Below are 20472 nucleotides of genomic sequence, written 5' to 3'. Positions count from 1 at the left end.
AAGACAGGCGAGACCCGTCTGCAGGAGCAGGATTACTCCGAAGTGAACTTTATTTACTACACGTAAGTGCATCATGTATTTGCAGGTTTCATTCTTCGTCAGGCGAATTTCGCGGAACGAGCCGAATGACAAATAGGAGGCGAGGTCAAAGAAACCTTCGACACCTGTGCCCCAACTAAGGGTCGGGGTAGTTTGGGTAATAACAGGAACAATAGGAAAACCAGGAACCGTTTTTACCGCGAGTCTTAGGGTAAAATAAGCCCTATTTTCACCAGAAGCACGCTCGAAACTACAGGAAATGATAATAAACTTGGTATGGAAATTGCCATACCAACGGAGAAAAGAGTTAACTTTTTTGCGCCGTTTTTTAAGTGTTCTTTGGTCGGCATGATGAGTGGTTTTCAGTACAGAGATGAATTTTGGTGTGGTGAGCCGAGGATGTACACTGAGAAAACCTTAAAAAACTTTTTTGGGGCCTTAAAAAAAAAAAAATACCGTGAAAGGGGGGTAACTTCGGACACTTTCGATAGGTTTTTTGAAATTGTGAAAGTCGTGGTGCTGTCAGGGGCTTGAGGGTTAAAATTTATCATCTACCCACCTTTAGCTTCGTTTTGGGCGCTTATTTAAAATATTTTAACGTCTCACCTTTTTTTACAGTGGGGGTCCGAAGCAGTGTCCGAAATTCCCCCGTGTTTTGGGGTAATTTCGGACACCCCTGGAAAAAACGACTTTTCGTTCTGATTTTGGTCCTAAAATCGATCACTGTTTTCTTAAGGGGGACCCTGGTGAAAAAAATCGCCAAAATTCCAAAAAATAGTATTTTCAAAGTTCATAGATAAAATGTGCGTAGAAGGTTTCAGATTCAACAGGTTGAACCCCTTTAAGCTAAGGGGGTAGTTTCTTTATCTTTTGGAAAGGAAATAACATTGAGATCAGTTGTCGTTGGCTTCTACGCTCAACTTCACAGTTTTTGCTCAGTCGAAAAAAAATTTTGTCGTAGAAAGATTCCTGCTTTCCTGGTTGACACCTACATGAGTCGTCTTGCATGGACTCTATTCATCGATGACTTGTCGACAAATTTTAGTAAACGGAATCTTGATACCCGCCCTACTTTTTTAAAACAACCTAAAAGTTTAAAAAAAGGGGAAAAAAATATCATTTTTTTTTAAATGTTAAAATTTGAAAACTCACATCTCAGGACAAAGTTGAATTTTAAAATTCCGTCACTAAAAACTCTTTTTATACATCTTTAGGATAACCCAAAAAAATTTTCAAGACTTTCGTCCCAATGAAAGACGCAGGAAGTTTTTTCCCCCAAAGCTCCAAAAAACATAAAAGCCACTTTTCTCAGAGACCCTTCAACATTTGGATTGAATTTTTTTTTGGGAACTCACCATAATGAACCCAATAGTTAAGCAAAATTTCAACTTCCCGGGATTTTTTTGAAGCCTACTTGAAAGTTTCACCAGGGTCCCCCCGTAAGTGCTAAAATGATTATATGAGAAATTCGTAAGGGTTTAGATGTAAAGGTAAGGTAGGGGTGGTCATTCATTCATAATTTGAAGTCATGTTTTTGCACTCATATGTAGTTTGATTTCAGGAATAGTGGGTGGAACTATAGTAGAGCCATTTAGAACGCTTTTATTTGTAATTTTTGACCGATTAGCTTTCTTAGGCAACTCGGGCCATACTTCATTCGCGAAAGTGAATCTTAAATCTGCCTCTACAGGACCCATGCATATGAAGGGCAAGTAGTCGTGTCGTATGTACGGTTAGGAAGATACAGGGGCTCAGTGGAAAGCTTTGCATAGAAAACCCGGCGAGCTATGCAGCCATTCCCCAAAGTTCAACTCTCATGTCACATAAAAGGGAAAATTAATCACAAAACAGTCGTTGACACTAACGTAGGATATGCACATAAAACTAAATAAAAGATGTAGCTTTCCCCCATTTTTATGAAATTCGAAGTTTACAAAGAAACCGCTGTAACAATTGGGGAATATCTTTGTTATTGGATTATCTTCAACTTGCAGAAGAGCTCTTCAGCTTCCACTACTCAAACCCTGCGAAATTGGAAGTGTTCAGGGCATCCCTCTGCCCTTTGGGCGTGACGTTTGTATGTCCGAAATTACCCCGTAAAGTAAAAATTTTTCATTTTTGAGCCCATAAAAACCATACTATTTGACCCAGGTGTTTGAAAATTTGACACAGTATGCTCTTAACATGATCAAATCGACAAACAATCACCTCAAAAACCGGCCATGAACAGTTTCGGCTTGCCAGTAAAAGTTTTTACGCATAAAGTGAATTTGGGTAAAAATGGTTAAATACAAAAACCACTTTTCTCCTGAAATTTGCCCCCGATTTGGCCTCCGGGTGATTGATCAGATGGGTTTTTGGTGGCCGATGCGATGCGCGCAACGGGACAAGCCTCCAAGTCGGCCGTTAGATGGGCATCATCGCCATGCTTCCGGGCAGAGTTGTCCGAAATTACACCGAGTGTCCGAAATTACCCCGTTTCACGGTAGTTTGTATAGAGTGATTCCATATCTAGGGAGCACAAGATTTTTTTTGGTGTCACCGATCTGGACCAAAATTTTACCACATGTACCCCTAGGGTAGACAAAGATGCCCACAAATTTTGAAGGTCCTAGGTTGACCCAGTCCGGAGCAGTGGGCCTTAGTGTGCTTTGCGACTTTTTGCAAGTCATTGTAAGTTCATTTCACAGGTGGAATCGTAATCAAACCGTGCGTCTCTAATTTGCCCCTGATTTGGCTCTTCGAAACATAATCCTGACAGGCTGAAAACACTCAACACAAGTAAGGAAGTAGAAGATACTCATCAGACCACTATGTCTATCTTGGGATCATAGCTTATCCCATTCTTACCCAGGCCACAAATGAGTCATTTCCCCGCTAAAGTCCTTCAGACTACGGAGTGAAATTTACGCTTTCTTCCATAGCTCCCAAACCAAGTCTATGCCCAGGCTGAAATTTTGTGCAGTTACTAGGACCAAGGAAAGGTACTTTCTAAAATGTTTTCAATTTTTTTTCAAAAATATGTTTTTGAGATCTAGAAAAAAAAATTAAAGTTCAACTTTTTTCAAAAAGTAAAAAAAATTCTAAAATGTTGTCCTCATGCCCCTTAAGACCTGGTAAAATTTTCAAGGCCCTAGGTCAAGCCCTTCCCATCGATTTGTACCTTCAAAGTTGACTTTTACCAAAAAGTCGCAAAACACACTAAGGCCCACTGCTCCGGACTGGGTCAACCTACACTCTACAAAAAATGTCCTGTCAACGCCGTTAATTTATTACCAATGTTTGCTGTTATGCAATTCACGGCGTTTGCTGTGAACTAGTTCACGGCGTTTACTGTGATCTCGGTTACAGTGTTCACTGTGATCTGGCCACAGTAAACGCCGTGAATTGGAGCCTGATTTGCAGTGCTTCGGTGCTCAGCGGCGTCAAACTCACAGTGTTTACTGGGGACCAGATCACAGTGAACACTGTAACCGAGATCACAGTGAACGCCGTGAACTAGTTCACAGCAAACGCCGTGAACTAGTTCACAGCAAACGCTGTGAACTGACCTACAGTGAAAACTGGTAATAAATTAACGGCATTTACAGGACATTCTTGGTAGAGTGTAGAGACCCTCCCGTCAGAGATGCGCAAAGGGGGGCCCTCTCAGCCAATCACAGACGACTGGTAGTCCCATGCGGAGCGGGAAGCCCGAATTCGCCCCGCGCGAGGCTACGCAGGTCAGCATCTGGTGCGGCACAGCAGGTATACGGCGGTCGCCCGCTAGCCTGACTCAGGGTGCCTTTGACTCCACGGGACTACCAAGCGCTGGCTTGCGCATCTCTGACGGGAGGGTCTCTAGGTCAACCTAGGACCTTCAAAATTTGTGGGCATCTTTGTCTACCCTAGAGGTACATGTGGTAAAATTTTGGTCCAGATCGGCGACACCAGAAAAAATCTTGTGCTCCCTAGATATGGCATCACTCCATACGTAAGCTTACAAAGCAAATACTTTGTAACTTACGAATTATTTCTTCGTATAACAAAGTATTTTAGTTTGTTTTATGTATGCTCTAAATACTTCGGAAGGTTTTAAGGGTGTACCTAATGACCCTGCAGAATCTCAGCCAGATAGGCCGAGCCGTTTAGGAGGAGCAGTGTGGATAAACAGACGGATGGACAGACAAACAAACAGAAAAAGTTTTCTAACCCCACCAGAGTAACGGGTTTCGCTATCACTCAGCGAAAAATATCAACAAGAGCTTAGTTTGCACTGTACGTGCGATGCTGAGAGCCGGCAAGCCGACTATTACACGTGTCAGCACTGTCGAGACTTATGCAAACACGGCACACGTGCGGCCGTTGAATGCCAGGAATCTTATCGTTTCCTGGGTCCATGGAACACACGCCTTCTCTGAGACAGGCAAATTTCTCAATGTTACATCAATTGACTCCGCTTGAAAGCAGTTATCGTACACCCCACGCCTACGAAAGAAGAAAGTTAGCACGTGCTGCTGTGAAGTTGGGCTTCGTGGAAGGGCGAGTCTTTTAAAAGACGGAGCTCACTGTTGTTTTTTGTGTTCATCTCACTGTAGTCCGAGCGGCCAATGCCACATCGGGACGGCATGGTCAAAGCCTGATCGGTCACCGTTGGGTCCCCGAGGACGTCGACGGGCACCTCAAAGGGTCCCCGATGACGATGCGAGCATTTTAGACCTAGGTTCCGACCATTCGTTGAAAAGGTCTCATCAAGATCTACTCGAAGCAAGAATAAAAAAAAATTCTTGGTCAACCCCCTTTTTTCAAGATCCAGTTGACCAATCAGGATCTTGAAAAAAGGGGGTTGACCAAGAATTTTTTTTTAGGCACGAAGTAGCCTTATAGTATACCCAGGACTCAGCCGGCTCGAGATTTGATTTGTGTGGCCCTTTATGCATTTCGGAAGTTTTCTATACGATTTTAATGAGATTTTGCAGACTAGTAGAACTTTGAACGCTGATTCTGATGTTGAAATCTGGTCAAAAATTTGGTGGCCAATTTTGAGAAATTTGCTGTCAAAATCGCCGTTTCCATGGCAAAACTCGACTCGTCAAAGGAAAAAAAGGGAGTGGGGGGAGCCGAGCCGGGGCGGACCAATAGCGGAGCTTCTTTTTGGGTCTGTACAGCTTACTCCAAAAGCTGAAAAAGCAACGTTCGAAATGAAAAATTTCTTTGACTGCAGGTAGACAAGATGCAACAATAGAATTGGTGCCGGTTCGAACGCAGTTTTTCGGGTAGAACTATCCAATAATACTTCTTGATTGGAGTGTTTTTGGACATGCGCAGTGTTGTTGTTGTGATTCAGTTAGCACTAGGACCACTTCGCTCCACCTCGCGACTTGCAGTGCTCATGTTCCTCGAACAAGACTCACCCGCGTTTCGAAACCATCCCTCCCGAGTTTATGAAGTTTGTCAAACCAACCGTCGTGGTGTTGATACGTTGTAAGGGAGAACTATTACACAGAATTGAAGAAAACATGACTAGAGAACCATAGCCTTTTGAAACAAGCCAAACAATTCAACGTCCACAACAATGGAGGGGCAGTTTTAATGCGTGACTGCTGGCGCTTTCAGCTTCGCGATTTTCGCAAGAGCGCAGACGCCGAGAAAATAGTTGCCAACCCGAGAAAATTAATTTACTGACTTCTTTCTGCTAAGAACATTTTAATCATGATGGACTTCAAAGATGTTCCATTGTCAGAACACTGCGGAATACATTAGCATTGGAATTTTTTGAATTTACCAGCATTTTGATTTCTATTTATTGTCAAGTTTAAATTTCGACGGATGGCACATCGACCACATTGGTACCACTGCCATTGGTAGTCCCCTGAGCCACAACTTCACAACACCACTTCTTTTCTTTCTCCACACTCTTACACAATAATCAAATTGACTTCGTGACTCCTAGGATTTCTTGAAATCGTATTTTTTTATTCTTGCTTCGAGTAGATCTTGATGAGACCTTTTCAACGAATGGTCGGAACCTAGGTCTAAAATGCTCGCATCGTCATCGGGGACCCTTTGAGTTGCCCGTCGACGTCCTCGGGGACCCAACGGTGACCTATGAGGCTTTGACCATGCCGTCCCGATGTGGCATTGGCCGCTTGGACTACAGTGAGATGAACACAAAAAACAACAGTGAGCTCCGTCTTTTAAAAGACGGAGATCACTGTGGTTTTGGGTAAGTACAGAGCGACGCTGTGAAAAAATTAACAGGATTCTCTGTAGTTTTTTCTCGCAGTGAACACTGAGATTCCTAACGCTATGAATGTAGCAGGTATGGTGCAATGCCCTGAGATATCGCACCATACGTGCAATGCCTCCAGTCATATTGCACCTTACGTGCCATGCGTCCCGAAAATGCCCTATGCTAATGCATGGGGATGGGAAGGCATTGAACTTCATGTGCGATGCTTATGCATTGCACCCATTGACGCTATTTTCATAGCGTTTGGATTCTCTGTGTAGATGCAAACGCCAGGCGTGGATTGTCGAAACTGGCGCGGGATTGCGAAGCCTGTTACAAGCCACGGTGCACCTACCTTGTTGATAAATTCGTTAAATCGTCTTGGAAACACAACCAAGGCAACCCCACCGATTGCAAGAGGACATTCTTATCGTGAACGACGAAATTTTGCGATTAATTAAGTTTGCTTAAGCATAGAACTTGTTCGGTCAATTTTTCAGACAATCTGGCAGGCGTGAAATATTTTTAGATTGTTTTCATATTGTTCCTTGGTGGTGCCCCACTCCCTTCCATTATAATTATTCAATGGCAGTGTGAATGGAAAAGTATGTGCAGCGTAGATAGACAGTGTTTTTTTATTTCTTCAGATCGGACCCCACTAACTTCACAATTGTGCCAATCAACCAAGTTGATGACCTCCTGAACTTGATCGACGTGCAAAAGCCGACAGTTTTCTACGCGCACGGGTACACGGAGACTCCGAGTGGCGACAGTGTGCATGGAATCACTACAGGTAGGTCTCTGCAGTCCCCTTTGCTTGTAAGAATAATATCAAAACTTACTGAATGCGTGCTTAATGGTCGGACACATGGCCAAGTTATGGCGTGACAGTCCCGCCAAACAATGGCGTGGTCATGTCAAGAATTGGCGTGGAGAAAAGTCATGCCTAAAACCGACGTGACAAGAAATTCACACCAAAAACTTTTTAGAGTAAAATTTTAGAGTCACGCCGAAACTTACAATGAGCATGTAAAATTGACAAGCGAACAACAAGGTATTGTCAGATTTCCAATTTGAACAGTACTCTAGGCATTAAGCCCCTGACTGTCCGTTTCACAGTATACCTGTAAGCAAGGGCGCAGCCTGCCACTGACTCGATAACTGAAGCAGTGCACTAGAGTTATGTTTTTGTTGGAGTGTATGTACATGGCATGTGTGCTGAGCATATGTGCATGCCATGTGTACACGGCATGTGGCGTGAGTTAGTTGCAGCCATGTTCCAGTTAGTGCATATAATGTACGCTTTTCGATTTACAGCACCGTTGTTTGTGTTTTTCAGCGTTCATACAGCGTGGACAACACAACGTCGTCTTAGTGGACTGGAGCAAATACGATGGAGCACCTTACACTTCGGCGCTTGAAAACGTGCCCGGGGTAAGACGATAACGACGCGCTGCTAGCTGCTAGTCGCTGCAATGTTCCCAATGTTGCGTGTTCACTGTGAAAATTTTGGCTGTCGCTTGATGTCAATTTCAAGGCTAATTTTCCAAGCATGTCATAAAACATTTGATGACGTCACCGTCACGCCCTTGCAGAAAGTACGGGAGCTCTTATGAAAGTGTCATCACTTACTGATGGCAGGACATAATGTTGTCATCATTTCGACGGCGTCCTAATAGAATGATCCTAACTGCCATGGTAGATTCAAGACAATCCTAACTGTCTGTCACAGCAGATCCAAGACAATCCTAACTTTTTGTCAACGCAGAACAGAATGGGGTTTTTGCACACACACACACACACACACACCCCAGCCCCTAGATAGCCGCCCGAAAGATAGGCTAAAATGGCTACTTTGCCCCTGTAAGTAGGCAAAAAGTGCTACTTTGCCCTCCCCCCCTAGGCCACCTCTGGATCCGCCTCTGGCTAATGCAGCGTTCCTTCCAGGTGGGCAAGGCTGTCGGCGAGGCGATAGACTCATTGGTGCAGCAGGGTCTGTGCAGCGACGACCTCTGGTTCATCGGCCACTCTTTGGGCGCTCACGTGGCTGGCGCTGTTGCCGAGGCCGTCAGCTTCACCTGGAAAAGGATCACGGGTCAGTGAAATCTCGGTGTAGCACCAGCTTTGTTCGCCAGTAGTGTTGCGCAAATTTATTGAACAATGCCCTAAAAAAAGCGTTTAACTTATAACCCGTCACTTATGACTTCTTCGAAACAGGATAAGTTACTTTCCTAGCTTCTCTAATTTGTGTTCGAAAGTATACTTGCAATATTTCATACTTCAAACCGTGCGCGGATATTGTCTGTTGTTACACTCTCAGCTTCTTATTGACTTCATCGTCAGAAACCAGCCGCTATAGCATAAAACAATAATACTCAGTATTTTCTCCTTAGATAGGAACAATTTACTGCACAAACTTTTGTAGGAATTATTTTATCTTATTTATTTTATTTAAGTACTAACAAAATTTAAAGTACTAAAAAAAAGCAGATAACAAAAGTCAAAAGTACATATCACTGTTGCACAAAAAACCAGAGGTACTATCGACAAAATGTCAATACCATGTACTAAAAGACAATAGTCTGTCTGAGAGTAGGCTTTGAGAGCAGTGTTGGATAAATGTTGTATGTTCTCTTAACTCATGTTTTTAAGCGTGCTGACTGGATTTGATGTGCCGACAGGGCTCGACCCAGCCGGCCCTGGCTACGCGAAGCCCCTTCTGACGCGCGAGTCCGCCCTGGTGGTGGACGTGGTCCACACGGATGCCGGTGTCGCCGGCTACAACAGCAACGACGGTTCTATCGACTTCTGGCCGAACGGCGGCCACCGCGACCAGCCCGGATGCCACGTCTGGGAAGTGGGCTTCTTGGAATCAGTGGGCTGCAGCCACATGCGATCTTGGCAGTTTTTCGCGGAGTCGGTCAATGATGAACAGGCGTTCCCTGCCGTGCCCTGTTCAAGCTACGAAGATTTTCAGTTGGGTCGCTGCCCCCCGACCGATGCCAACACTGTCTACCTTGGCTACGCGGCGGCGCAAGCGTGAGTATCGTATTTTGTGAGGACTTCACTCGCGTACGGAAATCGGAAGGTGTCTCGCATGCTTCGGTTTGAGCGAGACGAAGCGTCTGGCCGAAAAAGGCAGGAGGCAACTAATTCTTAAAAATTGAAAGGTGGTCGTTAAAAGTGACATGCTGCAGATTTAATTCTGTACTAAGCATGCTTTAGGCTGAAGAACATCTTAATAATCTTCGGAAGTATTTTGAGCATACATAGAACCAATTTACTTTGTTATACGAAAGTAAATCAAGCATATCTGTCACGCACTCTCTACGCTGGAGCGTGCTTCAACCAGAAGCATGCTTAGTGGACGGACACTTCAACGGGTCCCATTCAAAAGATCTTATCTGGGCGTTCTCCCTAATGAATCAGCTGTGTGAAGTGTTAACATTCCATTGCATCTAGCAGATTGCACGCAAATAACTCTGGAAATTTTAGTCGAGGGGTTCTATTCATAATGAATCTTATTTAAAACGCTGGCGAATTTGTTTCAGTTCGATGATTTGATACAGCTACGACCCAATTTAGTTCGTGATTTCAGTCACTTAGACTTGAAGATAGAAGAAACCAAAAGTGCATGTAGGGATATGTTGAGCTTAATCATGTATCCGTCTCATATGAGAAAACTTGGCGAAATGCACTTGCGTTTCAGACAAGATTCTTTTTGAATAGAACCCCTCGACTCAAATTTCCAGAGTAATTTGCGTGCAATCTGCTAGATGCAATGGAATGTTAACACTACACACAGCTGCACACGATTCACATCCTGAATGAGCCGTCCAACTTTATTCAACAACGCCGCCCCTCTGTTCTGCACACAGACGCGTCGAGGGCTCCGCCTACCTGGTCACAGCGTCGAAGTCTCCGTTTGGCCTCGGAGCGAAGGGGACCGAGCCAGCCCAGTGATACTGCCATGTGTTAGTACAGAGGAGCCGGTCCCGCAGTGTTTATGTCACGTAAACTTAAGGCAGTACGCGGCTTCTTCTCTATCTGACTCCAGTTCTGAATTAGTTTCATTAAAATTATTGGCTCAGCGATAGCGAAGCTCGTTACTCCAGTGGGGTTAAGGGGGCAGTAGCACTTTGTACACGCTTTTTCAATTTATTTCGATTTTTCTGTTTGCGCCTGAATAAAAAAGACTTGCATGAATGCATGAACCCCCGTGGTTCATTTTGTAGGCAATTTTATGCTCTTTTTATGCACTTAACCGATTGAAAAAAAGTTGAAAACTTTGGCTGAAATCTTGCGCGCAGTGACACCATGTATGATTTTGCAGACCTTTTTTACGTCCCTCATATAAGTGCCTCCCCGTATGCTAAAACAAAATATTTTTTTTTTTAAATTGTTGCAAAACGTTTGATCTTTTACATGGTTACTGCCGTTTGTCTCTACCATTCATGGAAGTCTTTTTACCTCAAACAGAAAATTCGAAAAAAGTTGAAAAAGCGTGCACAAAGTGCAATGCCCCCTTAAAAAACTTTCTGTTTGTGCGCGTGCGCTCATCTCCTGAACGGCTCGGCCGATCTGGCTGAGATTTTGCGGGGTCATTAGGCATGTCCTTGGCGCGCCACACACCAATATTCGGCAATCTATCTCAATCCATTCGGTCATTCCAGCAAAAAAAAAGAAAAAAGTCAGAAAAAAGTAAACTTTTTTATGACGTATGTTCTCATTGGCTGAGCGATAGCGAAGCCTGTTACTCCAGTGGGGTTGAAAAGTTTTGTCTGTCTGTCTGTCGGTCTGTCTGTCCGCACTACTCCTCCTGAACGGCTCGGCCGATCTCGGTGAGATTTTGCACACTTCTTAGGTATGTCCTTGGCTCGGCACACGCGAAATTTCACCATCCTAGCTCAACTGGTTCAGTTTTTATAGGCGAAAAACACCTAAAAAACGGCGAAAAATAGAGATTTCTGCAGATAGACCACTTCTGTCTTGGAGAAAGGGGGGTCTGGGGGGCGGAGCCCCCCAGCCTCCACAAGTTAAAAAGTGACAAGGGTCAAGATCGTGTTATCTGTAGATAAAACAACTCTATTTACAATGTAGGGGGGTCTGGGGGGCTAGCCCCCCAGCATTCAACAAGTTAAAAAATAACCGACAACGGACAAGCCATTGCCTGCCGCAGGCAGGCTAGCGCCGCAGGCCAAGGTAGGTACGCCAGGCGTGGATTGGAGGAACAGGCAGCGAGACATCGCGAAGCCTGTTACGACAAGACGCGGTCTGGCGTAAACCTACCTTGTATCAAGTACACATTATTTCCTATGTTTTCGAGGGTGCTGATGACGGAAATTGAATCCACTTTGACCTGCCACCCACGTTTGAATCCCCAAAGAGCATAATTTGGCCAGAATGTCTATCCCGATGTTTACAATGGATCATACAATCTTGAGGTAGCTAACCCAGTTTCACCAGCGAACCCCGTCACTCCATACTTGCAGCGGGTGTCTGGGGGGCGGATCCTCCTATCATGAATTAAAAGCCGAACGCTGTCTCGACTTGCAATCACATCGATTTGTGCACCGACGTCTGACTAACATGCCTGTCAAAGGCAAGCCAATGGCGCAGGCCAGGGTAGGTGTAGACGCCAGGCGTGGATTGTATAGGAACTAGCACAGCATCGCGAAGCCTGTTTCAAGCACACTAAATGTTATGTACAGTTTTGTACGAGACATCACAGTTTTTTGTGCACACGAACTTTTCGTACAATTTTTGTGCCAAAAACTGCACAAATTTCCCTTTTTTGTGCAAAATTTCGTACGAATTTGTACGAAATGTTCTTGTGCTCAAAAAACTGTGATGTCTCGTACAAAATTTGTACAAAAACATTTAGTGTGAGCCACGCTCTGTCGTACACCCACCTTGTGTGAAAAGATAAGGCTCCCGAACCCTGGTTCCGTTTCAAACCCACGGTCTACGTGCTCGACGTAGAGAAATGATCGGGCTTCAAGAGAGAAATGAAAACAGCACCCAGCATGATCCAAGCGATGAAAAAAACTAAATTTATTTACATGTCCGTAGTGTACGTACATCCTTGTACATGCACAGGATTCTGTCCATCCTGACAGAAATGAGGTACAACAAACACATGAGATCACTGGTATCAAACCGGCACGAAGATTAGTTTTACATTCGGATGAGTGAGCTGCAGTTGAGGTGCAGACCGGCTTTCACGATGGCGTCCTTGAGTCCCTCTCGCACCGCCTGGCTGATCCTGTCGTGCAGCGAGGCCGTCACCCAGGTCAGGACCTTGGAGAGGTAGGCCTTGAGGTCGCCCAGTCCTTCGGCCTGCACCTGGATCTCGCCCAGCTCGGTGAGCTCGAACGAGTCGACAACCAGCGCGCAGGCGTCGTCCGAGACTTGCGGCAGGCTGGCGCGCAGGTGCAGCGTGTTGGTCGCCACCGTGGCTGTGAGGTGGCCGCCGGGCCGGAGCTTGCCCAGCACGATCCTGTAGCTGTACCTGTGGCAGCCAGTTGGACGCCCCATTTGAAGACTGAATGCCCTTTTTTGCGACCCATTATTGCACTTGGAGGCCGTTCAAATATGACGTCACACTTTTCAGGGAGGAAGGGGTCAGAGAAATCGTGACCAAATGTGACATGGGGGAGAGGGTGATGTAGGCATTGTGACATCACACTTTTAAACAGTGTAAAATTGCCAAATATAAAAGGGGTGAGCCACTAAAAAATAAACTGAAATCAGCAATCCCCGCCTACTTCAGCTTTAAAAATTATCACTAGCTTAAGTATTTTAGCTGCACTTTCCTCAGATTCTTTCGAACAAGTAGGCGTAAGACCGAATTGTTCGAAATGCAATCAAATTGTTATGAAATCCCAATTTAGGCTCCTAATTAAGATTATCTAGTCGCGTATCTATCCCAGTTGCCAAGAATAATAACTTGGACAATAGACCATTCTAGTCGTGGCTGAGTGAAGAACAAGAAGAATCACAAAAGACTCCATTTAGGGCATTTAAAGTGATTATATTTGCTCAAATGTGTTGCATTTACTAGAAAATATTTGAATTAACTTCTACCAAGCAAGGGGACTTAAACATTTGAAGTAAAAGTGCAAAAAAGTACACTTTTGTGATTCTTCTCGTTCTTCACTCAGCCACGACTAGAATAGTCTATTAAATGTGACGTCACGGGGAGGGGTGGGGGGAGTCTAAATAGTGACCATTTGTGACTATTTGTGACTATTGTGAAATTTTTGAGGGAGAGGTCGAAAAAAGATAGGTGTGACGTCAATTTGAACGGTCCCCTTTCGCGATCATAGGGTGCCAGCCAACAACGAGTAAAATGTATTCCGTAATATTGAAATGAGAAAAGTCAGAGTCGGGTCTGTTCGATTCTTTCCCGCTCCTGCAGTTTTTATCCTTCCCCGCACTGGCAGCGCACGTGACTCACCGTATTTGCAGGTCAGTGAGGCTCAGGGGGATATCCAAGCTCAACTTGTCGCCATTCGTGGACATGACCGCGTCGCCAATGCGGTGGAGGGAGGCCAGCGACTTGGCCCACCCGTTGAAGGCCAGGAACCTGCCCGGGATCTTAATGGAAATGACCTTCTGCTTCAACTTCTCTGAGATGTCGGGCAAGGACACCTGCTCCATGCCACGGTTGGAGATCTCCGCGCGGGCCGCGCTGAGAAGCTGGTCCACGAAGGTGTTGACGTCCAAGGCGGAATTAGCTCCTGCACCCTACAATGCAGTGACCAGAATTGCGACTGAATTACAAATCTTTCCCTATCACACTTGAAAACAATTACTTTACAAACTCAAGTGTAGCATGCCTCAGGTTGAAGCATACCCGGCGCAGTCCAGGTGGCAGATACTTGCCACGTATACGGATGCCTGAGGTATGCTTACACTTTCATTCCAGGACCCTGACTTCACGTTGAAACGAACGCGACAAAATGTCACGTTCGTTTGAGCATCGTGTCACATTCGTTAGGATGTGAATCGGCCAAAATTCAGCTTGTTCACATTCAAACGAACGTGACATTTTGTCACGTTCATCACTGAAAAAACCCAAAAGTGGTCTAGACCGCACCAACTGGTGTGGTCAAAAGGATGCCATTTTTCCCCCACCAGCTGGTGTGGTCTAGACCACGTTTGGGGCGTTTGGTGTGGTCTAGACCACACCAACGTGGCCAAACGTGGTCTAGACCGCACCATACGTCGTCAAACGTGGGCTAGACTACACCCAAATGATGTGGTCAAAATGGCATCCATCTGACCACACCCGTGGTGCGGTCTGGACCACGTTTGGTTTTTCAGTGATTTTAATGTGAAGTCACGCTCCTGAAATTTATGTGTACACACTTGAATTTTTAGACGAGCTACGTGCTATTTTTTTAAAATTTCCACTATGTGGAATGCAAAATACGCTAATAAAATAGGAAATCGAGCACAACCGACAAGAAAGCTCTTAAGTTCCCGCCCGGACAACATTCTCGAGTAACAATACGCCACACTGGCTCGTTGTGCCTATTTTCACTATCCTGTTCCAAAACGGATGGGCTGCTGGGGAGTTTTAACTACTGTCATATTCCGGTCATCGCCTTTAGCCTGTCAACGAAATTATAGAGAGCAAGCAGATCCTTATTAGTGGGGGAAAAGTACCTTGGGATGGTCTATAGGGACCGCCAGGGCTGCACTTGCATCCCCCAAGATAACACTAACTACTTTCACTGCAAATCCAAAGGCGTTGCTTTTAGTACCTTTATCGTTGTGTATCGCCAACAAACGGCCGTATAGAAAATCTTTCCTTTAAGGTCAAAATTCAATTGTGGGTCACGAATCAATTATGGGCCATTTTGTTTGACGGGCCGCTAAAAATCCATGAATGACCGAACCGGCTTCAAATTTGGCATGGGTCTTCCCTCAACCTTCCTTTGTCAGCTGAAACGGTGCGGATGTCTGAGCATCGACCACAACGAAACCTATCGGGCAGCAAAGAGAGACCTTAAAAATTCAACGGAAAATTGGGCCTATCCAAGGGCAAGAAAAACGAAAAAAAAGGATGTTTTTCAAACATTTAAAAAAAATCGAATTATGGAACGGAGCGGGACGCCCTTGCTGATTTAAGGATATAATAGGTGAAGGACTACAAGTCAACCTTAGTTTGGTAAGTGGTGTACAAGGCTTGGCGCGCGAGTAGCTTCAAAAATTGCTGACCCACAATTGGTTCCAAAAATCAATTGTGGGCCAAAACAGCCAGTTTTAAAAACGGCTGTAGCTCAGTAAACGAGGACGAAAGACGAGGCTTCTATGCTGCAAAACGTAGTCAAGGGATCATATTTGAACGTCTCAAAGCTACTTTGGCTACTTGTTCAACATTTATATTTTAAATATGCATTTAAAAAAAAAGTTACCCATAATTGATTTTTTACCTTAAAGAAGCAATAAACAATTTTTTTTTTTTTCAAAATATGACAACAAACTCTGAGCAAATCAAGGGTGCTGGTGTGTTAATTGCCCAATCTTGGCGATACTCCGACGTATCGCCACATTTTGTCGATGATTTTATGCACCAGATTTTCCGTACGTCCGTTTGTTGGTGATACTCAATCGTATCGACCAAACAGATTCTTAAAATATCGCCATTAGATTTGGAGTCTCTTATAAACTCACCATGCAAGATGATTGCTCTTCAAGTACCGATACTGTGGAAGGTTGCTCTTCGAACTTCCCAGCGTCAACCATCTCCGCTGTGGTCACCTCGTGGGTGGGTTCGTCCAAGGGGAAAGCTGCATCAAAAAGAAACGCGTACGCGGATAGAAAAGCTATTGTTGATGCTACAATGTAAATGTGCCATAGATAAGGCTGAAATGCCCAGCACCCAATAATTGCCATCGCAAGCCCTAAAAAACAAATATGGGGCGTGCAAGCCAGAGGGCTGTGCGTTATTTTAATATCAATATGAATATCCAATAGTTCAAATTATCCAATTAAAAATCAATATAAATATTTGGAATGGAGATAGACTTTCGGGAATAGGAGGTACTAATATCGAAATATTGCCTTCAATATATTGGACAACAATTCCACTATTGACGGTCAGAATCAGCATAAGCTGCATTTTTAGGACAAAAATAAGCGACTCTGCACCGTATCCTTTGTTATTGAATCCAGTCGTTCACCGTTAATCCCTTTTCGAAATAATACCGCAATGTAATTTTCAATGTTAAAATAGAAATTTCAACATTAAACATTTTGAAATTGTCTGTCAATGTATTGAATTAACGCCCAGCCAGAAGTTTTCAGAAACTTTCAGATAAGTAGTCTGAAATGCAGATTCAGACCACGAAGTCTGACAAAAGTGGTCTGAATTACCAGATTTCTTTTAACAGCGTCCGAAAAGGTGGAGTCACAGGCAACCCACATCATTTTCAAGGTTGACGTGAGTGCATATCAGGCCAACTGGTGCACTGAACAAAAAGGGGACCTGCTCCTGTGCCAGAAACGTCCAAGAACTGAATTCAGTAGAGACTTTCCCCCATGACAACACTGAGATTCCAAACGTATGAGTTTAGCACGTATGGTGTAATGCACTGGGATATCGCATCATACGTGCAATGCCAGAGCCATATTGCACCTTACGTGCAATGCATACCGAAAAGGCCCTATGGTTACGCATGGGAATGGGAAGGGATTGCACTTCATGTGCAATGCAGTGAAAATGTGGTGCATACCTGGTATTTTTATGTCCTCTTCATTTCTTTCGATTTCCCATGGCATTTTTGAAAGGGCAAGGGTTAAAATCTTCCGCAATTTCAGCACCGCGTCGCGATTTGTGGGCTTCAGTACAAGGGCTCCTTGGAGGTTGTCGCAAAACAATTCCGGCGTAGTGTAGACGATTTCTTGGCTGTTGAATTTGCGAATTCCCGTTAAGGCACGTACCACGCCCTCCTTCACGTCTTGGATCGTGCAACCGTCGTTGTCAAGGAGGCCGCCGAGTATCTCGTTGCAGAAGTGCAAAATAAATATGGAACCTGCCTTGCAATATGAAAAAAATTCCTTAAGTAACGCGGGGCCTGGTGGCCGCACGGTGAATGAGGTACCTGGTGTTCCCAGGAAGCCTATGGTAGAGACAAAGGTGATTTTAAGGAAGGTCCTGGGAAAACAAGAAGCAGTTTTTGACCTGCCTTGCAATATTAAAAAAAAATTCGTACTTAGGTAATGGGGCCTTGTGGCCGCACGGTAATTAAGGTCAGTACCTGGTTTTCCCAGGCAGCCTATGGTAGAGACAAAAGCGATTTTTAGGGAGTTCCTGGGAAAACCAGAAAGAGTTTTTTATTTTTTACCGTGCGGTTCAATGGAGGGCACTTTAAAAAAATTATAACTTAACGTGCTTCGGGGAAATTAAGTTTTTCGTTTATTAAAGTAACTGACATGAAGACCAAAAGAAAAGGAGGAACAGCGCTTCCAATTTGCGCCAGCAAGCAAACTCAGGGAATTTCGATTTCGTCAGCCGAAATGAATTGAGCACATAGCGTACATCGTTTTTCGGGCACAAATTAGGTTATATTTGAAAACTTACCCAAATCACTGCTGTAGGACACACGTGTCTGTACACACGATGCGATACCCATTGTATTCCCCCATGGGTCTGCGGCAGAGTCAGCTGTGACTTTAAAACTCGAGAGTTTAGGTCCATCCTTGGTCACTGTGAAATTTGTTTGGTTGTGAAGGAGAGCCATGCACGGATTTAAGCGCAAAAGTGTTCTCGGATACTTACTACACATCTTCCCTCGGCATGCCTGAATCACTATCACCTTTGGTCTACTTCGAAGCGTTTCTTGTTCCGCTAGTATAGCCCGAAGCACGTTGAGGGGTAAATATTCGCCGTCGGAAAGTGTTATACCTGAAATTTAAAATAAACTTCAATGACGGAGTCAGGTACACACTCTAGCCCTCAAATAGTTACACACCGTCGTGTCGTGTGTTACGGACTGTCTTCTGTGCATTGCGAAGAGTTACTTTGCAAATTGAGAACAAAATGCCTTCACTGAGATTCCAAACGCTTTGAGTACAGCACGTATGGTGCAATGCAGCTGAGATATCGCTCTATACGTGCAATGCTTCCCGAAATTGCCCTATGCTAATGCATGGGAATAGGGAGGCATTGCACTTCATGTGCAATGCGTTTGCATCGGACCAATTGACGCTATACTCATAGCGTTCGGATTCTCAGTGTTGCAACGGCACTAACCATTGTATCGCAGCCACTGACGTTTCTAATGTGACAAGTTTCATACAATTAGCATTGATAAAAAGGCTAATGTGATTTTCTCAAATCATCATATGTGGCAGAAATAAAAAATTATCGCCTTATAAATGCAATAATTTTTTCTGTGATCTGGCCCGTTTAGGCTCTGATTATCACATTTTGGTGTGATATAGTGAGAACATACGTACATGCAATTCAGTATTTGAAGCACTTATGATGCAAAAACTTCTTCAATGCGCTTGCAATGCAATTTGAACCACACTTGAGATAACAATGGCGTTAAGGATCTTTCTCATTTTAACTTTCGTACTATTTCCACACAAAGCGAGGAAAAGTTCGTGAGGTGTTCGCAATTCAAAGGCAGCGAATACGTCATTTTACGAATTACGTTTCTTTAACAGCATTTAGAAGTGAGGACAGGAACAAACCTTTTTCATCGCCATGCGTCGAGAAGCACAGAAAGAAAGGTCCGCGCTTAAAGGCCTCTTCTTCTTCAAAGGGTGTCACAGCTTCCTTCAGAGCATTTACGAAATCCGACTGGCTCCAGCTCAGCTTCTCTGTGGCTGGGAATGTTCTGCAGCCCGTAACTGTGAACGTGCTCTTGAGGAACATGAAATCGTTTCTTGCGCCTAGACGCGGCTCGTCTGTGCCCTTGAAGTCCCTGACGCTGATGATCAGAGCGACGCCCGGGCTGACCGGATACCGTCCAGCCATCCTGCGGCGAAGCACTGGGCCACTGACTGCGCACATCTAACCTGCGCCGGCCGTGCCCTCACCTTCACCGGGACAGGAAAACGGCCGCAGATTTGGTCAGATAAGATACAAGACGATCAGGAGTGCGATAGACGCTTTCGCACGTCGCCGACTGAAAAACGAAAGTAATCAAAAGCCAGGATGTTATCCTGAAAATATGAGAACTTAGTGGCAGGATGAACGAGAGAGCAGTGATCCTTAACTGAACATAACATTTAACTAACACCGCTTTCATAACGTAACATAAGGCAAAGTTCGCTAAAGGTTAAGGGTGGACTGGTGCAAGAACTTCCAAATGCAAATTTGAGAAGCTAGAAAAGTAAATTATCCTTTTATAAAGAAGTCATAAGTTACTGGTTATAACTTTGACGCTTACGATACCGTAATGATGCCATTTCGAGGTAAGTTAAGGATCCCTGCGAGACAACACTATGGCCTTATTATCTTGGTTTATTTTAATTGTCATCCCTAATGACAGTTGAACAGTTACCCTACCTTCAACTGGAGAATACTGGAAGGACGCCGCGAGAAAGCGACGCATTTCGACGCGGACATGACTTGTTTCACTTGTTAATGTTCACAGAAGTTTTCACACACTTGAAATTTCAACACGGGCTGGCGATGGCCACGCGGGCTCGTGTCACAAGTTTTGATAATTTCACAAGGAAGACGCTGATTATCCACGAGGCAAGACGAAGGCACAGAGGGACGACCGGACGATGTGCTGTCATTGAAGCGCAGGCAACTGATCCCAGTCCGTACCATGCCCCGCGCAGCGTCGCAGCGTGGTGGAGGCGGAATGGTTTTTACACTGCCAGTCCAATGTGAGACAAGTACGCACTAAATAGTGCGTACCATGTTGTCTCACACTTGGAAGCGTGAACCACTCCTGTCTCACACTTAGAAATGTGAGACATACTGTGTCTCACACTTCGTGGTGTGAGCCACTGTTCGTCCCAAGCAACTCACTCATCTACGTTGTTCTGTCTGTGCTTACATTGAGGGGTCTTTTGGCCTCTGTGGAATTTGCCTCAACAGAGAGTCTTCAATTCAATATTTCAACTTCCTCTCCATGAAGGCAGTTCCTACTTTCAAAGCTGTCACTATTACGAACTCATCACTGAATGTTGGTTGTGTTTGGAAGCACACCCGCAACATTCCTAAGCAAAAGATAGGGGCGAAGCAG

At 44.6% G+C, this 20472-nt stretch overlaps 2 protein-coding genes across 3 annotated transcripts; one reads left to right on the top strand and one right to left on the bottom strand.

Moving 5' to 3' along the window:
- Window positions 1-10346, top strand: LOC117639243 (lipase member H-like; the record flags this gene model as incomplete). Its single annotated transcript, XM_034374728.1, is given in 6 exon segments — window positions 1-62; window positions 6898-7043; window positions 7590-7684; window positions 8198-8345; window positions 8932-9289; window positions 10129-10346. Coding segments are annotated over 6 exon segments (894 nt in total), but the record flags the coding sequence as incomplete, so codon positions are not given.
- Window positions 10347-12277: 1931 nt separating this feature from the next.
- On the bottom strand, window positions 12278-20038 carry LOC117639241. Of its 2 annotated transcripts, XM_034374724.1 has the most exons (8): window positions 19782-20038; window positions 18962-19398; window positions 18042-18167; window positions 17844-17969; window positions 16996-17295; window positions 15935-16050; window positions 13710-13999; window positions 12278-12761 (listed from the first exon to the last, which is right to left on the bottom strand). In XM_034374724.1, the coding sequence occupies exons 2-8, from the start codon at window positions 19281-19283 to the stop codon at window positions 12428-12430; spliced, it is 1614 nt and encodes a 537-aa protein (XP_034230615.1). In that variant the 5' UTR covers window positions 19284-19398; window positions 19782-20038; the 3' UTR covers window positions 12278-12427. The 2 variants fall into 2 exon arrangements, with proteins under 2 accessions (XP_034230615.1, XP_034230616.1); XM_034374725.1 differs by lacking the exons at window positions 18962-19398; window positions 19782-20038 and having other exon boundaries at window positions 16996-17299; window positions 18042-18169.
- Window positions 20039-20472: the final 434 nt, after the last annotated feature.

This window comes from Thrips palmi, unplaced genomic scaffold (genome assembly GCF_012932325.1).
Source record: "Thrips palmi isolate BJ-2018 unplaced genomic scaffold, TpBJ-2018v1 HiC_scaffold_11, whole genome shotgun sequence".
NCBI lineage: Eukaryota > Metazoa > Arthropoda > Insecta > Thysanoptera > Thripidae > Thrips > Thrips palmi.
Note: the sequence above shows the minus strand (reverse complement) of the source record. Positions and strands in the feature narration are given on the sequence as shown.

What these genes read in the sequence shown, in the direction of transcription:
- LOC117639241 (XM_034374724.1), bottom strand. Translation starts at nt 19,283, where the DNA reads ATGTGCGCAGTCAGTGGCCCAGTGCTTCGCCGCAGGATGGCTGGACGG. An exon ending in GACGCATGGCGATGAAAAAG is followed by an intron (nt 18,168 to 18,961) that starts GTTTGTTCCTGT and finishes TTTAAATTTCAG; the next exon opens with GTATAACACTTTCCGACGGC. An exon ending in ATGCCGAGGGAAGATGTGTA is followed by an intron (nt 17,970 to 18,041) that starts GTAAGTATCCGA and finishes CAAATTTCACAG; the next exon opens with TGACCAAGGATGGACCTAAA.